The 18499-nt window shown below is 43.4% G+C and overlaps 1 protein-coding gene across 2 annotated transcripts in view; it reads left to right on the forward strand.

The window, feature by feature from the left end:
- The window catches only part of cbx6b (chromobox homolog 6b), a 6820-nt gene extending 771 nt beyond the window's left edge, over positions 1 to 6049 (forward strand). The window contains exons 2-5 of one of the 2 annotated variants that reach the window (XM_061090715.1): positions 3183 to 3461; positions 3600 to 3841; positions 5233 to 5412; positions 5819 to 6049. In XM_061090715.1, coding sequence (XP_060946698.1) covers positions 3183 to 3461; positions 3600 to 3841; positions 5233 to 5412; positions 5819 to 6049 — 932 coding nt within the window. Of the gene's footprint in view, positions 1 to 3178; positions 3462 to 3599; positions 3842 to 5232; positions 5413 to 5818 lie in introns of both variants that reach the window. The other variant, XM_061090716.1, reaches the window with a different exon arrangement.
- The last annotated feature ends 12450 nt before the right edge of the window (positions 6050 to 18499 follow it).

Raw genomic sequence — 18499 nt, forward strand, 5'->3', positions numbered from 1 at the left:
GATTGCTTTTTTTCCTCCAATGCTGCTCATCTATCAAAGCCAGGACAAGATCAGGATGACAAGTGAGGCAGGTAGAGGGGAGAGGGGAGGGGGAGGGGGAGAGGGGAGATGAGGATAAAGGGGGAGGAGGAAGAGGGGCAGCAGCAGTAGCAGTAAAAAGGAGGAGGGGGAGGAGAGAGTGGAGTAATCGTCCTCTTATCTGACCAGAGTCCAATGATGTACAACCTCATTTTTTGCCTCAAGAAGTTTCATACATAATTCACCAGGTGCCTATAGCAGCTGAGAGCAGAGATCCACTCGTCCTCCTCCGCAGGAGAGTGACTCCTCGCTCTGTGGGAGTTCATATAGGACATTTCTGTTATGGGTCATATCAAGGCACCAATTATTTTCGCCCGTAACTCCACCATCACATGAAAAGCTCAATAATGCCTGAATCCAACCTCGGTGTGTGTGACAGACTCAGATGTAAATGGATTTCACAGGTCTCAGTGTGACATTTGAAAAGTAAAAGCTGAGTATTTTCCCTCGCCCTCGCTTTGCCTCTTCTACCATTCAAGTCACGTCTCTGTGTACAAGAGCTACTTGGCCTACTTCAGAAACACAGTGTGGTGTTTACATCAGATCCTGCTTCTGTGCCGGTGAAGTACAAGAAGAATGTCATCTGGGAATAGTAGTCAGGTCAAATAACTGTGTTGAGTTTCTTACCATAGCATGCCTTTCTTCTTTCATGTGGTCGACTCGGTCTGTTTTCCTCATCGTGAGTCATGCACACTCTCTTGATGTCCACAGACTTTTGCCACAACCAGAAAAACACACTACACTCACAACCCTTCTTCATCCATCAGGGCAGAAAGAAAACACTCATATTCACAGGAGAATCCAGCTCCACACCAGCCTCCTGCCGGTTTCCTGCTGTTTCACAATTAGCAGTAACATCCAGTCAGACGTGTGAATGTGCTGTCAGGGGTTTTCTCAATTTCTAGCTTTTTTTTTGGTCTTGCGTCATCAGATTGGTTTCCACTGGCAGCTCAGTGACAGAAAGCTCTCTGTGATATAAGGCTGATCCACTGCACTCTGCTTCCTATGGGCTGATATCTGAATCGAGGACCATTATCTTCCAGCAAAATATATTGTCCTTTATCAATAATATAGTCTTTACCAATGATCAAATGAAATATGACTTCTTAACTGTTTACAGGGGAATAAAAGCATGAATAGGTGTTAAGTGGCTGCAGCACCTTTTGGGGTCAGGAAGCATCTGCAATTCAAATTCAATAATTCATTACTGTGCAGGTTTTGTTTTATTTAGCACCTCAAATGGGGAAAAATGAATAAATTACAGTCTGAGAATATCCCGAGAATTTGCATAGAAATGAGAAAGACGTAATTTGATGACTTAGGAACTGTACGGCAGATACGGACGGTGATGTAATGAGGAAGATAAGAAAGATTTAATGGTTCCCAGGGGATACATATCTGAACGACTTTGATGATCATCATAATTTTTCCTTCAGAATCAGCGATTAACATTTCCACTTATCCTGTTATCTATCTCAACATCGCACAAATGATTTGGTGCTAAACATTATGCATTAACCGAAATATCACAGAGAAGCTGAAACAAATCCCCAAATCTGAATAAAAATCAAGACTACACATGAAAATACAATCAACACACATATTTATGTTGTATGGTACTAATGCATGTACAAGTGAACATTAGGTTTATTTTGTAACTAGACATGTTTTAATGTAAAAGAGGATATTGTAGTTTCTACAGTTTACTCCCTCAAAATGTTAGTACACCTGCGACGGAGCCAAAACACTGTCTTCATAACAGAGAATATGTTTTCTTTTTTGCTTTGTATTTCTATTTTACAGTCCTATGAAGCATGCATATTATTTAGGGGAGTCCACCGGGAAACAGCCACAATAAGGATGAAGTGAAGCCTACGATGGAAAAGTTCCATTCATCATGTATCTAATTAGTGAGAAATGTGACCTGACCTCTGACTGCTTATCATTATCGTTGCAGTTTGTTTTTTTCACAAAGTAGTTGACTACTCTTTGTATTATGGCCTTGATGGTGCACACTTATACCTTTTATTTAATGTTCCGAGTAAAGTGCCTGATATTCTCAGTTTGAATCCCCCTGTGATCCGTCTCGTCTGCACAATGGAAAACAATATTGGACCACTTCGGTTTTAGGCGTTTTGCCGCAGAGTCTGTGTTTTCCCACATTTCTTCCCTGGTGGGTTTTTCTTTTTTCACTGAGGTATTGTGCGGCGAAGCAGAGCAATTTGTTGTTTGCGGGAATTATTCATTTTCTTGGCAGCCTTTCTGACTTTCAGTTATTTGTTGTGTTATACTTAATTGAAAAGGTCCCTGTAGACATGCGATGACTCAGTTTAATCAAGATCTGCTCAGAAAGCGAAACCTCTCATGTTTAACACTTGGATACGTGTTTTGATTTTCTCTGTGAAATTTTTCAAAACAACAGATTTTAAAGTGGCTATTATCTGTATTTCTATACTAAGGATGTTACAGTTGACAATGCAACGTGACAATGGGACAAGGTTCAGTAATGAACCGACACAGAACTACTGACTGGATCTACAGCTCCTCCTGGCTTTACAGAGCTTATTCAGCTCATTGATTAGCCGCTCAGCCAATAATGTCACTGTCCTGCTTCACGCTCGTCACTCTCACTGCTCCATCACAGCCACAGCAGGAAGCTATTTCCTGTGAAAAAGCCAAAACCCCACAGGACACTAACAGCAGACACAAGAGAAACTGCTCAGTCTGTCCTATATTGGTCAGATGGTAACGAAATCTGCCTGCTCACATATCTAACTCTACATGGTGTATCTAATTAGTGTCACTGCTTCTGCACCAAACCAAGAAATAACCTCAATTAGTCACTTCCCACCACTATTCCTTGAAGTATAACATTGTGTTACAAAGTGAGGCCTGATTAAATTAGCCCCTAGTCGTGTCCCCAGGCTCAATCTAATCTTTTAGAGGAATCACTTATTAATTGGGTCTAATTTTGTCTCTCAGAGTCTGGCAACCAGCACATAATGAGAGGGAACTGCAGATACACACTGCAGCGAGTGGAGCCACTGTAAAACCCACACGGCTCAACCAGTTTAAAATCCTTTGTCTCCCTCCTCTGCAGTCAGACATTGGCCCGTTTCCTCACAACCAGACGGACGGTAGCATCTCCGGAGCGCATGAGGAAGGCGGGCTGTCTGGCGGCCAGGAGAGGTCGGCCGTTCCCGGGCACCGAGCTGGTGCTGACAGGCCCTGGAGGATGGAAGACTTGGAGGGAGAGCTGGAGAGGAAGGTGGAGCTGCTGGAGAAAGAGAGAAAAGCCCTCAGGCTGGAAACTGAGAAACACAGACAGGAAATCGACCAGGGCCTCAGCAAACTGCAGCACCGGATCTCCGGACTGGAGGAAGGTAAGTCAGAGAAAGGAAATAATAGCTCAGAAAGAATCACAATGTGTATTTGGCTAATGGCCTGCTCAGGAAATATTTTCCAGATAACTGTAAATTACCTTTTGCTTCTATATCGAGTCTCTGTTTGTCCTTCCCCAGGTGTCTCTGGACATTCCTTCCCTGACGGCTACAGACTGTCCTTCCCAACACGGACAAACTACATGTACGCTGTTGTGAAACACTCCATCCCGAAGCTGCGGGCCCTCACCCTCTGCCTGTGGCTGCGGCCCACGGAGGGGGGCATTGGGACCCCTCTGTCCTACGCCGTTCCCGAGCAGCCCAACGAGCTGGTGCTGCTGCAAGGCCTGCACACCCCCACCGAGCTGCTCATCAACGACAAGGTACTGCATCCGCCTGTGCTTGAGCTGCAGGATCTTTGAAATGTCACGGGTCCGGGGATGTACTGTGTGTCTGTCCGGACCTTTCTGATTGGGTGGCAAGTTTTTGTTGTGTCTCACGATACATAAATGGTTCATATTGAAAATTATTCAGGGGTTAAGTACCTTAAATTCGTTTATAACTCTTCTTTTGCTTCTTTTGCTACTTAAATAAAAGTAAAATGTTAAAATACATATTAAATATTGTCAATTACATTCAAATACCAGGTCCATATGTTGTGAGTGTGTGCTTGATTGTGTCCAACACTTTTGCATGCATTCCATATATGAACTCAATATATTTTAATGCTAATTGTTCAATGAGTGTCAATATGTTTATGACAGTAATACACAGCAAATTTAGAATTTGTCAGGAGATGCAATCATGCAGCCACAGACAGATTTGAATTAGTGACAGTGAATCTCTGAGCTCACAAATGTCTGGGACCATTTATGTAATATTTCATTGTCTTTTTAATAAAAATTGGAACAGGACAACAATACATTTTCTCAGCTACAGAGCACCATCTGTTCATAAAGTTCCTGAAAGACACAGTTACTGAATCTGAGAGGCTGCAGCACTAATATGTGGGAGACAAACTGCACGAGGATCATCCACTCTTTTAGATTTCATCAACCGCAGTGCATTTAAAACCCATTCTAGCCTTGATTAGGATTTCACGTCTATTACAGGAGAAGAAGTGCTTTGTATTAGCATAGAAATAAGAGAACAAATCAACGAAACAGCCACTTTAGCAGACAAGGTAAAAAGCCTAATTTGCACGTTTAAATGACAAACTAAGGTACCGCCCTGACAGCTTTGCAGGGGGGTGTAGTGCAGTGCTCTGCCTACGGGTGTAATTCAATGAAGTCATTATGGTAATAGATGCCTGAAGGAAAGGTTGTGCGTCCTTGGAGGCAACAGAAAGTCTTTGGGACCAGGAAAACCCGAAAGAGTCTTGGCCCTGTTCACACCTGCCATTGACATTTGCCTTGGGTGAGCCAATCACTAAAGGAAAGTACTGGCGTGCACCGAGATGCACCAAGGTCACATTGACATCCAATCATTCTGGAACCTTCAGGGCTGGTGCATATTCCTATTGTAGTGTCTATATGTCCAGGGTCACGCTGAAGAACTGCAGACTCTAATGATGTCCTTTGTTATCGCGTGAGCTTCCTTTTGTCCGAATGTCTGAATAGCACAGAGATAAAGAATGAGTCTATCAAGCATCTTGGGTACAAACCCTGCCAGAGCAATAAAACAGGCAAAAGGATATGTGTTGTTGTCATTTGAAATTACCAGAATACAGAAATCATCTTTATCTAAACCTTGTCTTTGCTCTTTCCTTCCCTAGGTGGCACAGTTACCTCTGAACCTCACCAGAGGCAGCTGGCAGCACATCTGTGTGAGCTGGAGCCAGAAGGGGGGAGTGTGGCAGGCCTACCAGGGGGGGAAGCTGAGGGGTGAGGGCCACGCGCTGGCTTCCGGACATCACATCAGGCCTGGGGGAGTCCTCATACTGGGGCAGGAGCAGGTGAATACTGAGTGGAAGGAGTTTGAAGCGGTTGGAGGTCGATAAAGCTGTTGACTCCATAAGAAATCTAATCAGAAATAGAAATAAGAAGTGATTTAGCACCTGTAGCTGTGGCTCCATTCACTTCAATGAATAAATATATAGTAGATACAATGAATAAAATACAGTTTGAGCTTTAAGAGAGACTGACACCCTGAGATGGTTAGAGACTGGGATATATTTGAGCAAACGTCCAGGAAACTACTGGCAACAAGCCGGCTTCTTTGTTTTGTAGTTGTAATATCATATTTGTCATTTATCCCACTCGTCCACAGTTTGGCCCGAGCAGCAAAAAGTTGAAGCTGAGCCTTGATGAAAGTGTGTTGAAGTTTCTAAAATCATCTGACGACACTTTCTTTCCCTCCAGGATTCCCTCGGGGGAGGATTTGACTCATCCCAGGCCCTGGTTGGAGAGCTGTCCCAGGTGGGCCTCTGGGACCGGGTCCTGTCCTCGAGCCAGGTGGCCAGCTTGGCTCGCTGCGGCCGAGTGGCTCATGGGAGCGTGGCCCCCTGGACGGAGAACGCAGTCAGTGTTTATGGAGGAGCCAGCAAGGACCCGGGGGAGCCGTGTGCTAAACACAGCAGGAGCTCCCAGTGACCGACAGGGAGCGGCTTTGAGGAGAGGGATGTGAAAGAGAGGCCTGGAGGGGGGGGATTCCATCTGTCCCATGTTAGCAACGCAACGCTCGAACCAACTCTGTGGCATCGGACTGACGAGAGTTTAAATAATTGAAAACGAGAAGCAAATATCTACACGACACAGTCAAGGCTTTGCACAATCCATCATGGAGGTCTGATGGAGAATTAAAACATGACGGGATTCCTGATGATCACAGCTGATGTTTCTGTCACATTTAAAGCAACGTGTACTTAAAATGAGTTGAAGAATTTACTTTGAGATGTTTCAGATTTAGACGATTATAATCAAAGCTTTTGGATGACAGAGCAAATGAGCCTAACGCTGGATAAACTTCGCTGATTAAATAGCCTCCTTTAGCGATATCCTAATTTTAAGATTTTTTTTTGCAGAGGAGGAATATCCCTCTCATGTCTGCAAGGTCAATCTGAAGCTGCCATCAGATGAACTTGCAACAACCCAAAAAGGCGAGAAATACTTCTGCCCTTGTTCTGTGACAAAAGGAAGCTTGATACTTCTCATCTGCTTTATCTTGTTGAGTGTAAAAATTACAATTCACCATTTTGTGTTGAATTTCTGCCCCAAAAAACCCTTTCTTAAACCAGCAGAGAAAACAGGAGGTTTCTGGCCGTGCCCCAAGAAAGAGTGAAGTGTAGAATTGATGTTTAGACACTTTTAGTTTTAATTAAAATTAAACAAACAAGATTTGTGAGCTCGGAAGGTGTTTAAAGGCTAATTATGCTATAGCTGTATAACCTGGTGGCAGTACTCGAGTGGACAAGAAGGCTAATGAGCTTTTCTTAATGACAATAAACTTTGAAAAATCAAAACGCTGCAGAAATAAGCTGAAGCTGTAATAAATTCAAAGAGCTGCTTCCAGCTGTTGCAGCTCTCGATCTCTTGACCTCCTCCGCGGCTCCCAGAAGTTGAGCCAGCTGAAATCCCTCCACAACCAGCAGGCGCAGACTGGAGTTAATTAAGGGCTGTGAAAGCTTTACAGTGGGGAGTCAAGGTAAGGTGATGAAAAATGTTGCAGGAAGTGGAGGGAATGTTAAGCAGCGAGGAGCAGATGACGAAAGAGGGAGGAAAGAGGGAGGACAGGGGGAAGGAGGCGGACGGATGGAGCGCTTGTTGTGGAGCGATGCTACATTGTTTTCACCTCTGCATGAGTTATTCATATACTTGTAATGTCTTGCCACTGCAATGTGTCGCTCAGCAGTTTCACAGAAGAGGACAGTGCCTCATGAATCAACGCCTGTGTGTTGTGTTCACGGGCGAAGGCCTGAGGGTCTCTTTGTTCTGTTAATGAGCTACGGAACAAATCTAGAACAAGACATGTAATCCCTGAGGAAAACACCTCCACTGGCAGAAGGATGCATTTCCACGTTTCTTGACACGCTTCTGGCCCATTTCTGTCATTCTGCAAGGAAATGTTCGGCTTTTTTCTGACTTAACTTTAAATTCACGGCCTTGAATACAACATTCACACTGTTGCTTTCATAAATGATCATAACCCTGTTTTACACATTCAACCGCCCAGATATACGTTGTTCTAACTCAACAAACTGTCACCTCCAGCTTCTCCAGCCTGAGCTACACTGTATGTTTGCATCCAGTCTGATGTAACGTTCTTTTTTTTTTTTTTTGACAGTTTTACAGTTATTCTCATCTGCTCTGTGACACATGCTGTTCGGTACAGATCGTTCATTTCAACATTTCTTCTCTCACAGCAAAAAAAGATAATCCTTAGTGGAAAGTGCCTGTCAGGGTGTTTGTACCCATGTAAACAAATCATCAAACGCATCCTCCCGATGAAAAATTCACACTGCGAGATATTTTGAACTCATTAAGCCTCAGTGTCTCTGCGGATTCCCCCCCGGTGGTTTTGTTATTTAGGATTTAAGGGGTTTGACAAAACATTTGAAAACACTGATGCAGCACATAAAGTGTGCAGATCTGCCGAGCTGATGCTGAATCAGGTCAAAACTCGTCTCGCGGTGCTTCGATGATCGGTCTGAGTCTGCAGTGTTATGATCAATATTTATGCCTGGTGTCCGTTCAGCTCGTTCCGGGGCTTTTTGGGGCTTTTTGATAGTGGTGCAGCATTTTTACGTTCATGATTGTTGAAATTGAAGCTTTTTAACCTCTATTGGCAACGTTTGTCTTTTAGTACATGACTATTCAGTTTGTTTTTTACTGTATGCATCGGAATCTGTATATTTTCATGTTGTCGTTTGTATAAATAATGTGTGTCCGTGTCTTGTATGGTGTTGTGTTGTTACTGAATATGAGTCGTGTGCAAACCTCAAATCTTTAATAAAGTCTTAATTTTTAGACGTAAAGGACGTTGTTGTTTTCTCAGTGACCTTGAGCTGATCGCTTCACAAAACAAGATAAAAAGACTTATTTCGATGAGAGAAACAAAGCCTCACTGGTTCTCAGAGGCGTCTGTTCATTCACGTTACGAGCAGATTAAAAGGAGAGACTTCAAGGAGAGAATCCCAGAGAGCCTCCTCCCTCCGGTGCTGCAGCTGCATGAAAACAGAATGAGTTACGAGTAAATGAAGCATCTTAAAGATCGGGTGAGTCATGTGTTGTGACTCAGCTGCTCGTCCAGATGACAGAAAACAGGTTGTATCTCTGCAGCACACGTTAGAGGCACAGAGAGTTCAGGACGTCAGGTTCAGTGAAAGTCTAACTACACTGTGTACCACGTGTATTGATGCCAATGTGCAGTCAACACAAACGTGTGGTTTCTCAGTGATGTTGCAGGAACATGGAGGTGGAACCAGGTTGTCATGAGACCTGCAGCGAGAATGATCAGCACCTGCTACTGAATCTGACGTGTTTGCTGTGCCACAATTTAATTTGCATGTTTAATTCTTTGGTTTGAGTTTCATCAGGTTCAGTGTGCAGTGCATGCATCAGCACATTGCCACAGGGGAAGGAAGAGCTCACAACTCCTCCCCTAGCGCAGGTGTCAGGTGTTTCCCAATCTGCAACCGGAGCAAACTGAGTGATGGCTGATGGCAGAAAGGGAGCAGAGCCGAGCAGCAGCCTCTTGGTGGAGGGAGAGGATTGCTGCATGGACTGTGGAGCTGGAGTGATCATCTGGAAAAGGAAAGACTATTTCTTAGCCAGAAATGCTAACTCCACTGTTGCCTGTGCCGGTTGCTTGAAGAAGAGGAATAATGAGCATTTCATGAAATCCCATAATAAATCAAGTAACTCTCAGCAGTGTAATCTTTCAAATGCTGCAGGTTTTATGTTGCATTGCATTAAATCATATCGGCATCAGCGTGTAATCTCCATGTCTCCACTTTGCCCGTATTAAAATAGACTTGTCTGTTTCTCACTCTCCCGTCTGTGTCGTTCTCACCCTCCTCTTCTTCTCACTCCTCCTCTCCTCCTCCCAGTGACAGACACTGCATCCCACTCTCATCCTCCCTCTCTCTCTGCCACCTGCTCTTCTCTCAATCCCTCCATCCCTCATGTCGCTTTTCTCTTCCGGTCCTTCAGCCAGGCTCTTATCACAGCTCCCGACATAAATAAGACACACACACAAATGTTCTGATACTATTCTTTACTTACTAAAACCTGGAACAAGTACATGCGCATTTAAAAACATAACTTATATATATATATATATATATATATATATATATATATATATATATATATGTATAAATGTATTTTAATGCTACTAAACCTGTATGAAAGCAATGATTGATAAACCCTTTTAAAAAACAAGTACAGAGAATGAAAACTTCTTTTATTACCTAGTTTAACCGTCATTACTGAAAGAATAAATAAATACAGGAAGTCACATCAATTACTTCCTTTAAAGAGCTGTTAAAGTGCAGTCATCATGTATCTAATAAAATCAAAATCTTCACCTTTTAAACAGTTGACCACAATCTATAGCTCTTAGTTAATGCTGCACTATCTGCTGTTTTGGAGCAGTGAAGAAGATGAGGTGGTTTAATACTTTAAAGACACAGTATTGGATCAATACATAGATTTCACAGATGAGGTTTTAATCGGTATCGGAGGCTGGTGCTGGTTTGGGAACATCCCTGCACAGCATGGGGCTCAGGCCTGTTTAACGCAGGTTATAATCAGCCTGTAGCAGTTACTCACACACACACTAACAAGGTTAGCAGGACTTTGACTCAGTCTACTTCTGAGTTGTGTGACACCGACCAGCTGACTGAGTGTCTGGCACGAGCAGGAGAGCCGCTGATGGACTTAAGTTGTAAGTCCGTTACTGAGAGAGAGGATTGCGTGAACAAACGCTGCTGAGTTGTGTCTTATCCACTGGAATAGTTGGAACAGATTGACTCACACTAATTGGAGATTACAGATATTGCTGCTGTATCGTGCTTTACCCCTCAGTGCTTGGATATTGCCTTTTTTTCCCTGTCAGTCACCGGATGGCTCGTCATTTCATCACCATTGTGTGAACAAGGACCCAAGAGAAAATCAAAAAATGATGTTGACATGACTTATGTCTCGAGGCGGAGAAGCAGTGATAAATGGATTTGCTTTTAAATCCCTGCCCGTGTGTCTCTTTGTTCTGACAAACCAGGCGTGCTTGTGCTCTTCAGTGTCAGACCACAGTTTCCTGACATAACTGTACAGATGATCCTCAAGTAAGTCGCCAGTCACTGTCTGTATGTAACAGCTTTTGGAGCGTTGCGTGTTAATTTCTTTTTGCACATCACACTTAGGGACTGGTAACTTTGCTTTTCTGGCCGAATCGTTAAAAAAAGCTACAGCCCAGTGGTGCCTGCAGCATCGGGCGTGTGAAGGAAACCCGACCCAGGACGCTCTGACAGTAATGGACACGCTGGCTGCGGCAGGGATTTAACCTGTGACCTTCCAGTTCCTGTAAAAACCTCTATGATCACCCGGGCCTGCCATATTTAGCATTCAATACTTATCATCCACAGGCAGAGGAGGATATTCCCTGTTGGATTACACAGCCCTATCTAATCCATAATGTTCCATCTAGGAACACATTGTAATCCCGTAATCCTTGGAATGGATGGTCCAACAAACACAGCAGAAGAACTGTGGGACAGCACAAACTCAGAAAGATGAATCAGTCTTCGTCCTGGTTGTCTGTGACTGTCGAGCTTCACAGGGAATCAGAGTCCAAATGTGCTGCCTCTTTTTTGAGATTGTTTTTTTAATCAGATTGAAAAGATAAATAAATATTTGTTTTAATGATCAAGCAGATGTGCAACAGAGAAGCAGCTTTTTACCCGTCAGCTGTGTGTGTGTTTGTGTGTGTGTGTGTGTGTGTGTGTGTGTGTGTGTGAGTGTGTGTGTGTGTCGCTCTGCTGGGATTTGACTTCAGGGGGAGAAACGATTCATTTACAGATGCAGTAAATATTGATTGAACTTTCCCACCGGAAATTAAGTAATATATTTTCACTTTAGTTTGATATATGTTTCATGCTCTTCCAGTAGAGATTTGCGACTGTGAAATTCTTCCTCTTGCACAGGATTCAGGATGTTTAGCTTTTGAATGTGAAGCAGCAGCAGTAAGAAATCTAATGAAAATGACTGTATAGATGGGAAACTGCTTTATGTAATCATGATAAATCCTGACCATGTGCAAAGTCTGAGTTTCTAAACATTTTAAGGGTTATCACTATTCACAATAAACGGATTCATCCCTTTCCATTTTTGGTGATCCACCTACTCAGCCTCCACATGGCAGAGTACCAGAATCATTACGACACACACACACGCACACACACACACACACACACACACACGCTCACGGTCCAAATTGCCCACAGAGGCTCCATCTGGACAGGAACAGGCTTTGCTCTTCCTCCGTCTTTGTCGCCCTCTCTACATCTCGTTCTCCTCCCTCGCTTCCCTCTCCCTGCTCGGCTCTACCGATGCAGAACTCATTCACACACATGTATGTGGCCTTGTGTAACTCACACAACGCAGCCAAAGTGGCTGGGTTTGTTTCCTGTGCAGCCACGTTTGTTAAAAACACACACACACACTCAGGTGCTTGGACTACACCCACACCCTGAGTGAGCTTATCATGAATAAATTGTTTGTTTCCTCTCTTGATACTTTAATCCAATAATCACACAGGTTCTTCTTATTGAGCTTCTCTTCAGATTCATCTCAGTATTTTGTTGCACTTTGGAGAAAACCTTCTTTCACAAATTTTGTTGCAGTTGATTGTTTATCGATCTTCTCTAATACACCTGCATTACAATGGGTATTATTGAATGAGAAAGTGATTAAACACGTAGTCTCACGGATCCTGATTATCAATGTTTTTATTATCAGTGTACAACACACAACTGTGCATTTTAAATACAAGTTGGTTGTTTAAACTCAAAGTTTGTTTAGCACCAGTCGATTTATAAAAAAGGGGAAAATAATAATACTTTAAATAAGCCTGAATCTAGTTCTATACGTTCTATATGCAGCTGACACAGATCTTGTGGGATCCAGATAGATCAGGTATTTCCAAACGGCACTGTTAACTTATTTTAGCAGCAACAAAATAAGGTGTCACACGATGGAAGCTTCGCAACTCCCACTTCTTTTCGTGTGTGGGTTTCTGGTCGACTGCTCGGAGCAGAGAAAACAGTTCCTCAGGATCCAGGGGGCGGTCTGGGTCTGGGTTTTCATTTTGCTTTGTTTTTATTATTTGGATATTTTGTAAATCTTGCGTATGCATGTGTGCATTTGTTTGTGTTTTCATATCTTTTCAATGAATGAAATGAAAATAAATTTATCACAAAAGCACAAACAGACGTATGTCTCTCTCTCTCTCTCTGTCTCTCTCTCTCTCCTTACATAACATCTTTCTCTCTCTCAACCCTTTGTCTCTCACTCCTTCCTATATGCGATGGGGTGAGCAGATGCATGATCATTTTTGAAGCATGTAGTTTAATCAGGGATGGCTTTGGTTCTGTTGTCATGATTGTGTGTTTGTGCATGTGTATGTGTGTGTGTTTAAGGCAAGAAGTCTTTGATATTATCACTGTTCTTAGTCAACATTTTGTTTTTGGTTTGACATCTTTTCCACGAGACTTTCTTGCATGGCGAGAGAAATAAAAGTGTGGCATGGAGACGAATGAGTGTCAGAGGATGAGAGGGGGAGTGACAGGAGTTTGAGGAGGAGGGGGGGGGAGAACACACAGGAGGAAAAAGGGAAATTAAAAGTAGAGACTTTAGCTGTTATATTAAGTTCATCATCTCCTCTCGTTAAAATATTAAAATGATACCCATCATCTAAAACTTTCTCTCAGCCTTTTTTAGTAGATGTACCACGTGCCCCTTGCTGAAATATAAATGTGTTTCCAGACACAAAAACTTTTCAACCTTCATGTTGCATTTCAAGGTTTCAAGAATAGACCGGTTTAAAAATGTATCTGTCTCCGTGTTTTGTGTCCTCCAAATATTGTCTGAGCGAGAGCACGTCCGTGTCCTCTGAGGGCTCTTCATGCCATCTGCGGGAAATTGATGTTCTGCCTGGTAGAAAGACACAAACACAGACACACACACACAGACACACACACAAACACACACACACACACACACACAAACACACACACACACACACACACACAAACACACACCTACTCATGTCTCAAGTCTTGACTTTTTGCTGACAACCTTATATCCACTCCCTCCTCTCTGTCTCTGTCTGTCTGTCTGTCTCTATCTGTCTGTCTCTCTCTCTGTCTGTCTGTCTCTCTCTCTCTCTCTCTCTCTCTCTCTCTCTCTCTCTCTCTCTCTCTCTCTCTCTCTCTCTCTCTCTCTCTCTCTCTCTCTCTCTCTCTCTCTCTCTTAGCCCTCATCTTGATGAGTAATGGATTCTCCACAATCGCTGATGAGACTCATTAATTAGAAATCATGAGCGTGCATCAGCAGCTACACTGGTGCAGCTCTTTGAGTCATGAGCTCCTGGTCCCGCGCTGCCATCTTCCAATGCTCTCTCTTTACCTGTGTGTTGTTGTTTTTTGTTCACACAACTGAGACAAACTCACATGTGCATCAGAAGAAAGGACCTCCTACCTAAGTAGTTAGCATAACATGACAAATGGGCGCACACTCCCTGAGCAGTGAGTCTCTGGTTTGAATCCCAGCTGAATCCTCACCCCCACATCTCCTGTTTGTCCCTTCACATAAAGACATAAAAGCCAGTAGATAATAACAATGAAAATAAAAGATATTGTGGTTGACGGTTGAAGAATCCAAAAGAAACTTCTGGAGCAGACTCCCTGCGAGAGTTAAAATAAGTAAATTTCATGTTTTGCTTTTAATGGATTAGTCATCAAGTCATGCAGCGTCAGTAAAGTGCTTTATGAAAACCAAAAATTCTGTTTAAGTTGATCTTGAATCTTGGAAAACATCAAGTTGTTGAATAGTCTTCATGTAATTCATGCCGGGGTTGTGCTCTGTTTGAAAAATCTACCACAATGCTTTGCCCTCCCTTTCGTCCTTCCTTCCTTTCTTCCCTTCTTCTCTCTCCATCCCTCCATCCTTCCTTATGTCTCCTCGTGGACATTCATATACCACACAGATCCACATAGACAGCGACAGCCGATGACAGATCGTCTCATGTGGAGATACAGGATTAGATTATCCCACAAGCTGTCACCTTAAAAATGGATGAGGAGTGGGAGACAATAAGAGGAGAGGGGGGGGGGGGGGGGGGGGGAATGGAGAGACATACGAAAGGTTATGAAAGATGAATGGAGGGGAGAAATGTAGATGGTGAGATTAGAATGAATCCTCTGGGAATACGAGAGGAATCCAGAGGGGTTTAATAGGGTTTTCCACTTTGCTTATACATGTTGTTTGTTGTTACATTATACTCTGCCTCTGTGTGTGTGTGTGTGTGTGTGTGTGTGTGTGTGTGTGTGTGTGTGGGTGTGTGTGTGTGTGTGTGTGTGTGTGTATCAAACCCATTGTAGCTCTCCCTCTAGTTGGTATTCCACACGAGTTCCCTCCTCGAGGTCTCACGCTCCTCCAACATCTATCACACCTCTCCTCCCTTCCCTCCCTCTCTCCTCCTCATGTTTCTTGTCTTGTTTCCTTCTGTTCTCCATTTGCATCCGCCCCCTCTCCGTCTTAATTTGTGCCTCTTGCTCTCACCTGTTATGCTCCATCCCTCCCGTCACCCCTCCCCCCCTCACCAGCTCTCTCCCTTTCGTCTCCAGCGTCTTTTCGACCCTCCTGTCCCACCCGTTGAAATATTCATGGCCGTATAGTGGGAGTGAAGCAGCGGCAGCCTTCGAAGCCGAAGCCACGGGAGTCAACGCTTTCAAAGACTTCAAGGCCTCTGAGCTCACAGAGAGAGTGAAAGAGAGAAGAAGAGGGAGAGAAGGAGAGAGGGACAGGGGGAGGGAGCTGGAAGAAGAGAGAGAAGAAGTGAAAGTAGAAGGGAGAGAGGGAGTCAGAGACGAAGAAGCAACTCCATTACATCAAACCCCGAGCAACACATGATGAAACAGCCTTTTTGCATTTCACACACCTGCAAACATGCTGTAGCTCAAACACAAAGAGAGAGAGAGAGAGAGAGAGAGAGAGAGAGAGAGAGAGAGAGAACCACAGAGAGCTGCAGCGCCGCTCACACTTCAAACCTTGGCCGACACTTGATTAAACAAGTGGCTCTCTTTGTATTCCACACTCACACACACCTAAAAGAGAGAGGAGAAAACTCCAGGGTGCTCATCAGGCAACTTCAAGCAGTTTTTACCCACACAAGTTCACGTGGATGCTGATTTTACATGCAATCAGCTGCTATAGAGCATCGACACCAAGTACACACACCAGGACTCAGAGGCTTCCATCGGTCAGCCCCTCCCCAGGATCCAAAAGACCCTCTGCTGCCCGTTCACCCTCTAATGTGCCAGATGTGATGCAGAACCCACTTTGTCTCATTATCCTGAGTTTGTACAACAGAGCTGCGTCCGCGCGGCCGCTGGATGAAGCACACGCTCCAATTAGGTGCCAAACGCTGGGTTGTTTCCAAGCAACCTGCATGAAGCCGCGAGTGCTGCGAGCGAAACGGGCTTCAAAGCTTTGAAGGATGTTTTTCACTCTCTGAATGGGAGTGCTTGAGTGAGCTTTGTTGCGCACGTGAATGGTAGAAAGGGTAAAAAAAAGAAGAAGAAAGCTACAGATATTTATATCATCCTATAATACTTGATCTCCTGACATCCTGCAAAAAGATCATCAGCACTGACGGAGCGGATGCAGCTGATTGGAGGATCACTGATCTGCCACAGGATCTTTTCTATTTGATGCCTGTTGATGAGGCTGAACCTGAAGTGACCTCGGATGAGAAATCAGGAGGGATCCATAACATTACACATTACATAACACCACATGGCAGTTAGTGATTCTGTCTCACACGCTGAGCTTGTGTGAAAGTACGTCCTGCGTGTTCAGACCCAGTGTAGCCGCTCTGGCCTGACACACATTCTGCTGCCACCTCTGTGTTGTGAGTTGTGTAAAAATTAAGGATGAGGTGAGGGTCGCTGCTAAAACACAATAACATCAACACAGCAACTCTTGTTTCTACATGCACACCATCGTCTGAGGAGAGAGCAGGAAGCGACACGTCACACAAAAACAACACAAGATTATTTCACCTCCTTCCTTCAACACTGTTTATTTACAGACGGCACCACGCACCATCCTGCTGCCTCAACTGTTCACTAATGCATATTTATCCACGGCTGAAAATAGTTCCAGACAAATGCTCTATTTGCTGCTTTTTTTTGTATCATCTCTGGTAAAATCTGCAGTCCCAGCTGTTGTAAGAAACCATTTAGACTTGATTAAAAATGTAACGATATAACTGTGAAACACTTTAAACTTTTATGTCTGCAGTGGGAGCCAATAAGTTTGGATGAGTGTCGCAGACAGAACGGAGAAGTCAGAGAAAGGCTAATAAACGAAAAGTAAAAATAGAGAAACTGTCATTATAGATAACTAGTTATAATAGACTCGGGTTTCCTGTCTCGGCATCTTATCTTATCTGATCTTGTCTTATCTTATCTACTTATTTATCAACTATTTGAATGTTCCAGTGACTCATACTGGAGATTTCTATGAAAGTTGTTCCCCACAGGAAGGATTTTAATTCCTTTGGTAACTCTTATTCATTATTTATATTTCATTTATTTTATTTTTCTTGTGATGGTGCAGTGGAACACAGTGGTTAGCACGGTAGCTGCACAGCAACAAGGTCCTTGGTTTGAATCCCACTTTGATCAGGGATCTTTCTGTATGTAGCCTCTGGCCCAAGATCAGCTGGGATTGTCTCCAGCCCTGATTGGAAGTACAGATAATATATAGTTCACAGTTGTGGTAAAAAAAACTCTGTGCATCCAAACACATTCTCAGCTGCATTAGAAAATAAATGACAACATCAAACCATATGATTTATGAATCATTAAACAGAAGCTCCAGTTACATACAGAGAACGTTATTCTGAAGATTCTCAAAACTTTGTATTTTTTAATCAGTTTACTCAAACATGACAAATAATAATTTGTCTGCATAATCTAACAAGTCTCATGTTTATCCACTCGCTCAGTGTGTGTGTGTGTCTGTGTGTGTGTGTCTGTGTGTGTGTGTCTGTGTGTGTGTGTGTGTGTGTGTATACCCTCCTGTATTGTGATCTCATTTGTGACAGTAAACAGTTGTTTACATGTAATGAAACGCTCACATTTCCATACCGCAGCATATTTCTGCAGGTTTGGCAATCATCAGCCTATTCTACTGGGACCTGCTGCAACATGCATAATGTATTATATCTCAGAGCAAACTTAGCTAATTAACAGAAACGTACGGTGTAGTTGGCTAATTAACTGTATATGCATGAGAATGATTTTTAGCCCTCGGAGGAGAGAAAAACACTGAGAGTCAGAGAGAGGGATTTAGTCATAGCAGGATATATAATGGATGGTTTATGGTAAGAAAGGGGGAGAAGACAGGTTCAGAGAAAATGAGACTTCGTTAAAGAGATGAATATTTGATTTAATCTGGACTCCTTTGGAATATCAATTCATTTCTGTCTGTGCACCTTAATGTGCTGCCGGTATCAAACTCTTCAGAACAGAAGATGCCGCTCAGCGTTTCTGGCATCTCTTTCATTTTCAGGAGAGTTAATAAAAAGATAAAAACCTCCGTGAATTCCCAAATGGAACAAAAAGCACATCAAGCCACATCGTCTGGAAACCAGGGGAAGACATTATTTGGTCTCCAGAACGAGACACATGGGAGGGAACACAACAAGAAGAGGAGAGAGAGATGGAGAAAATAATAAAAGAGCTCAGCATACGGGGGAAAGAATAACTCAAGGTGAGAGGACTGACACTCAGAGCGGTGAACATAAAAGCTGCTGTG

Source organism: Limanda limanda, chromosome 17, assembly GCF_963576545.1.
Source record: "Limanda limanda chromosome 17, fLimLim1.1, whole genome shotgun sequence".
NCBI lineage: Eukaryota > Metazoa > Chordata > Actinopteri > Pleuronectiformes > Pleuronectidae > Limanda > Limanda limanda.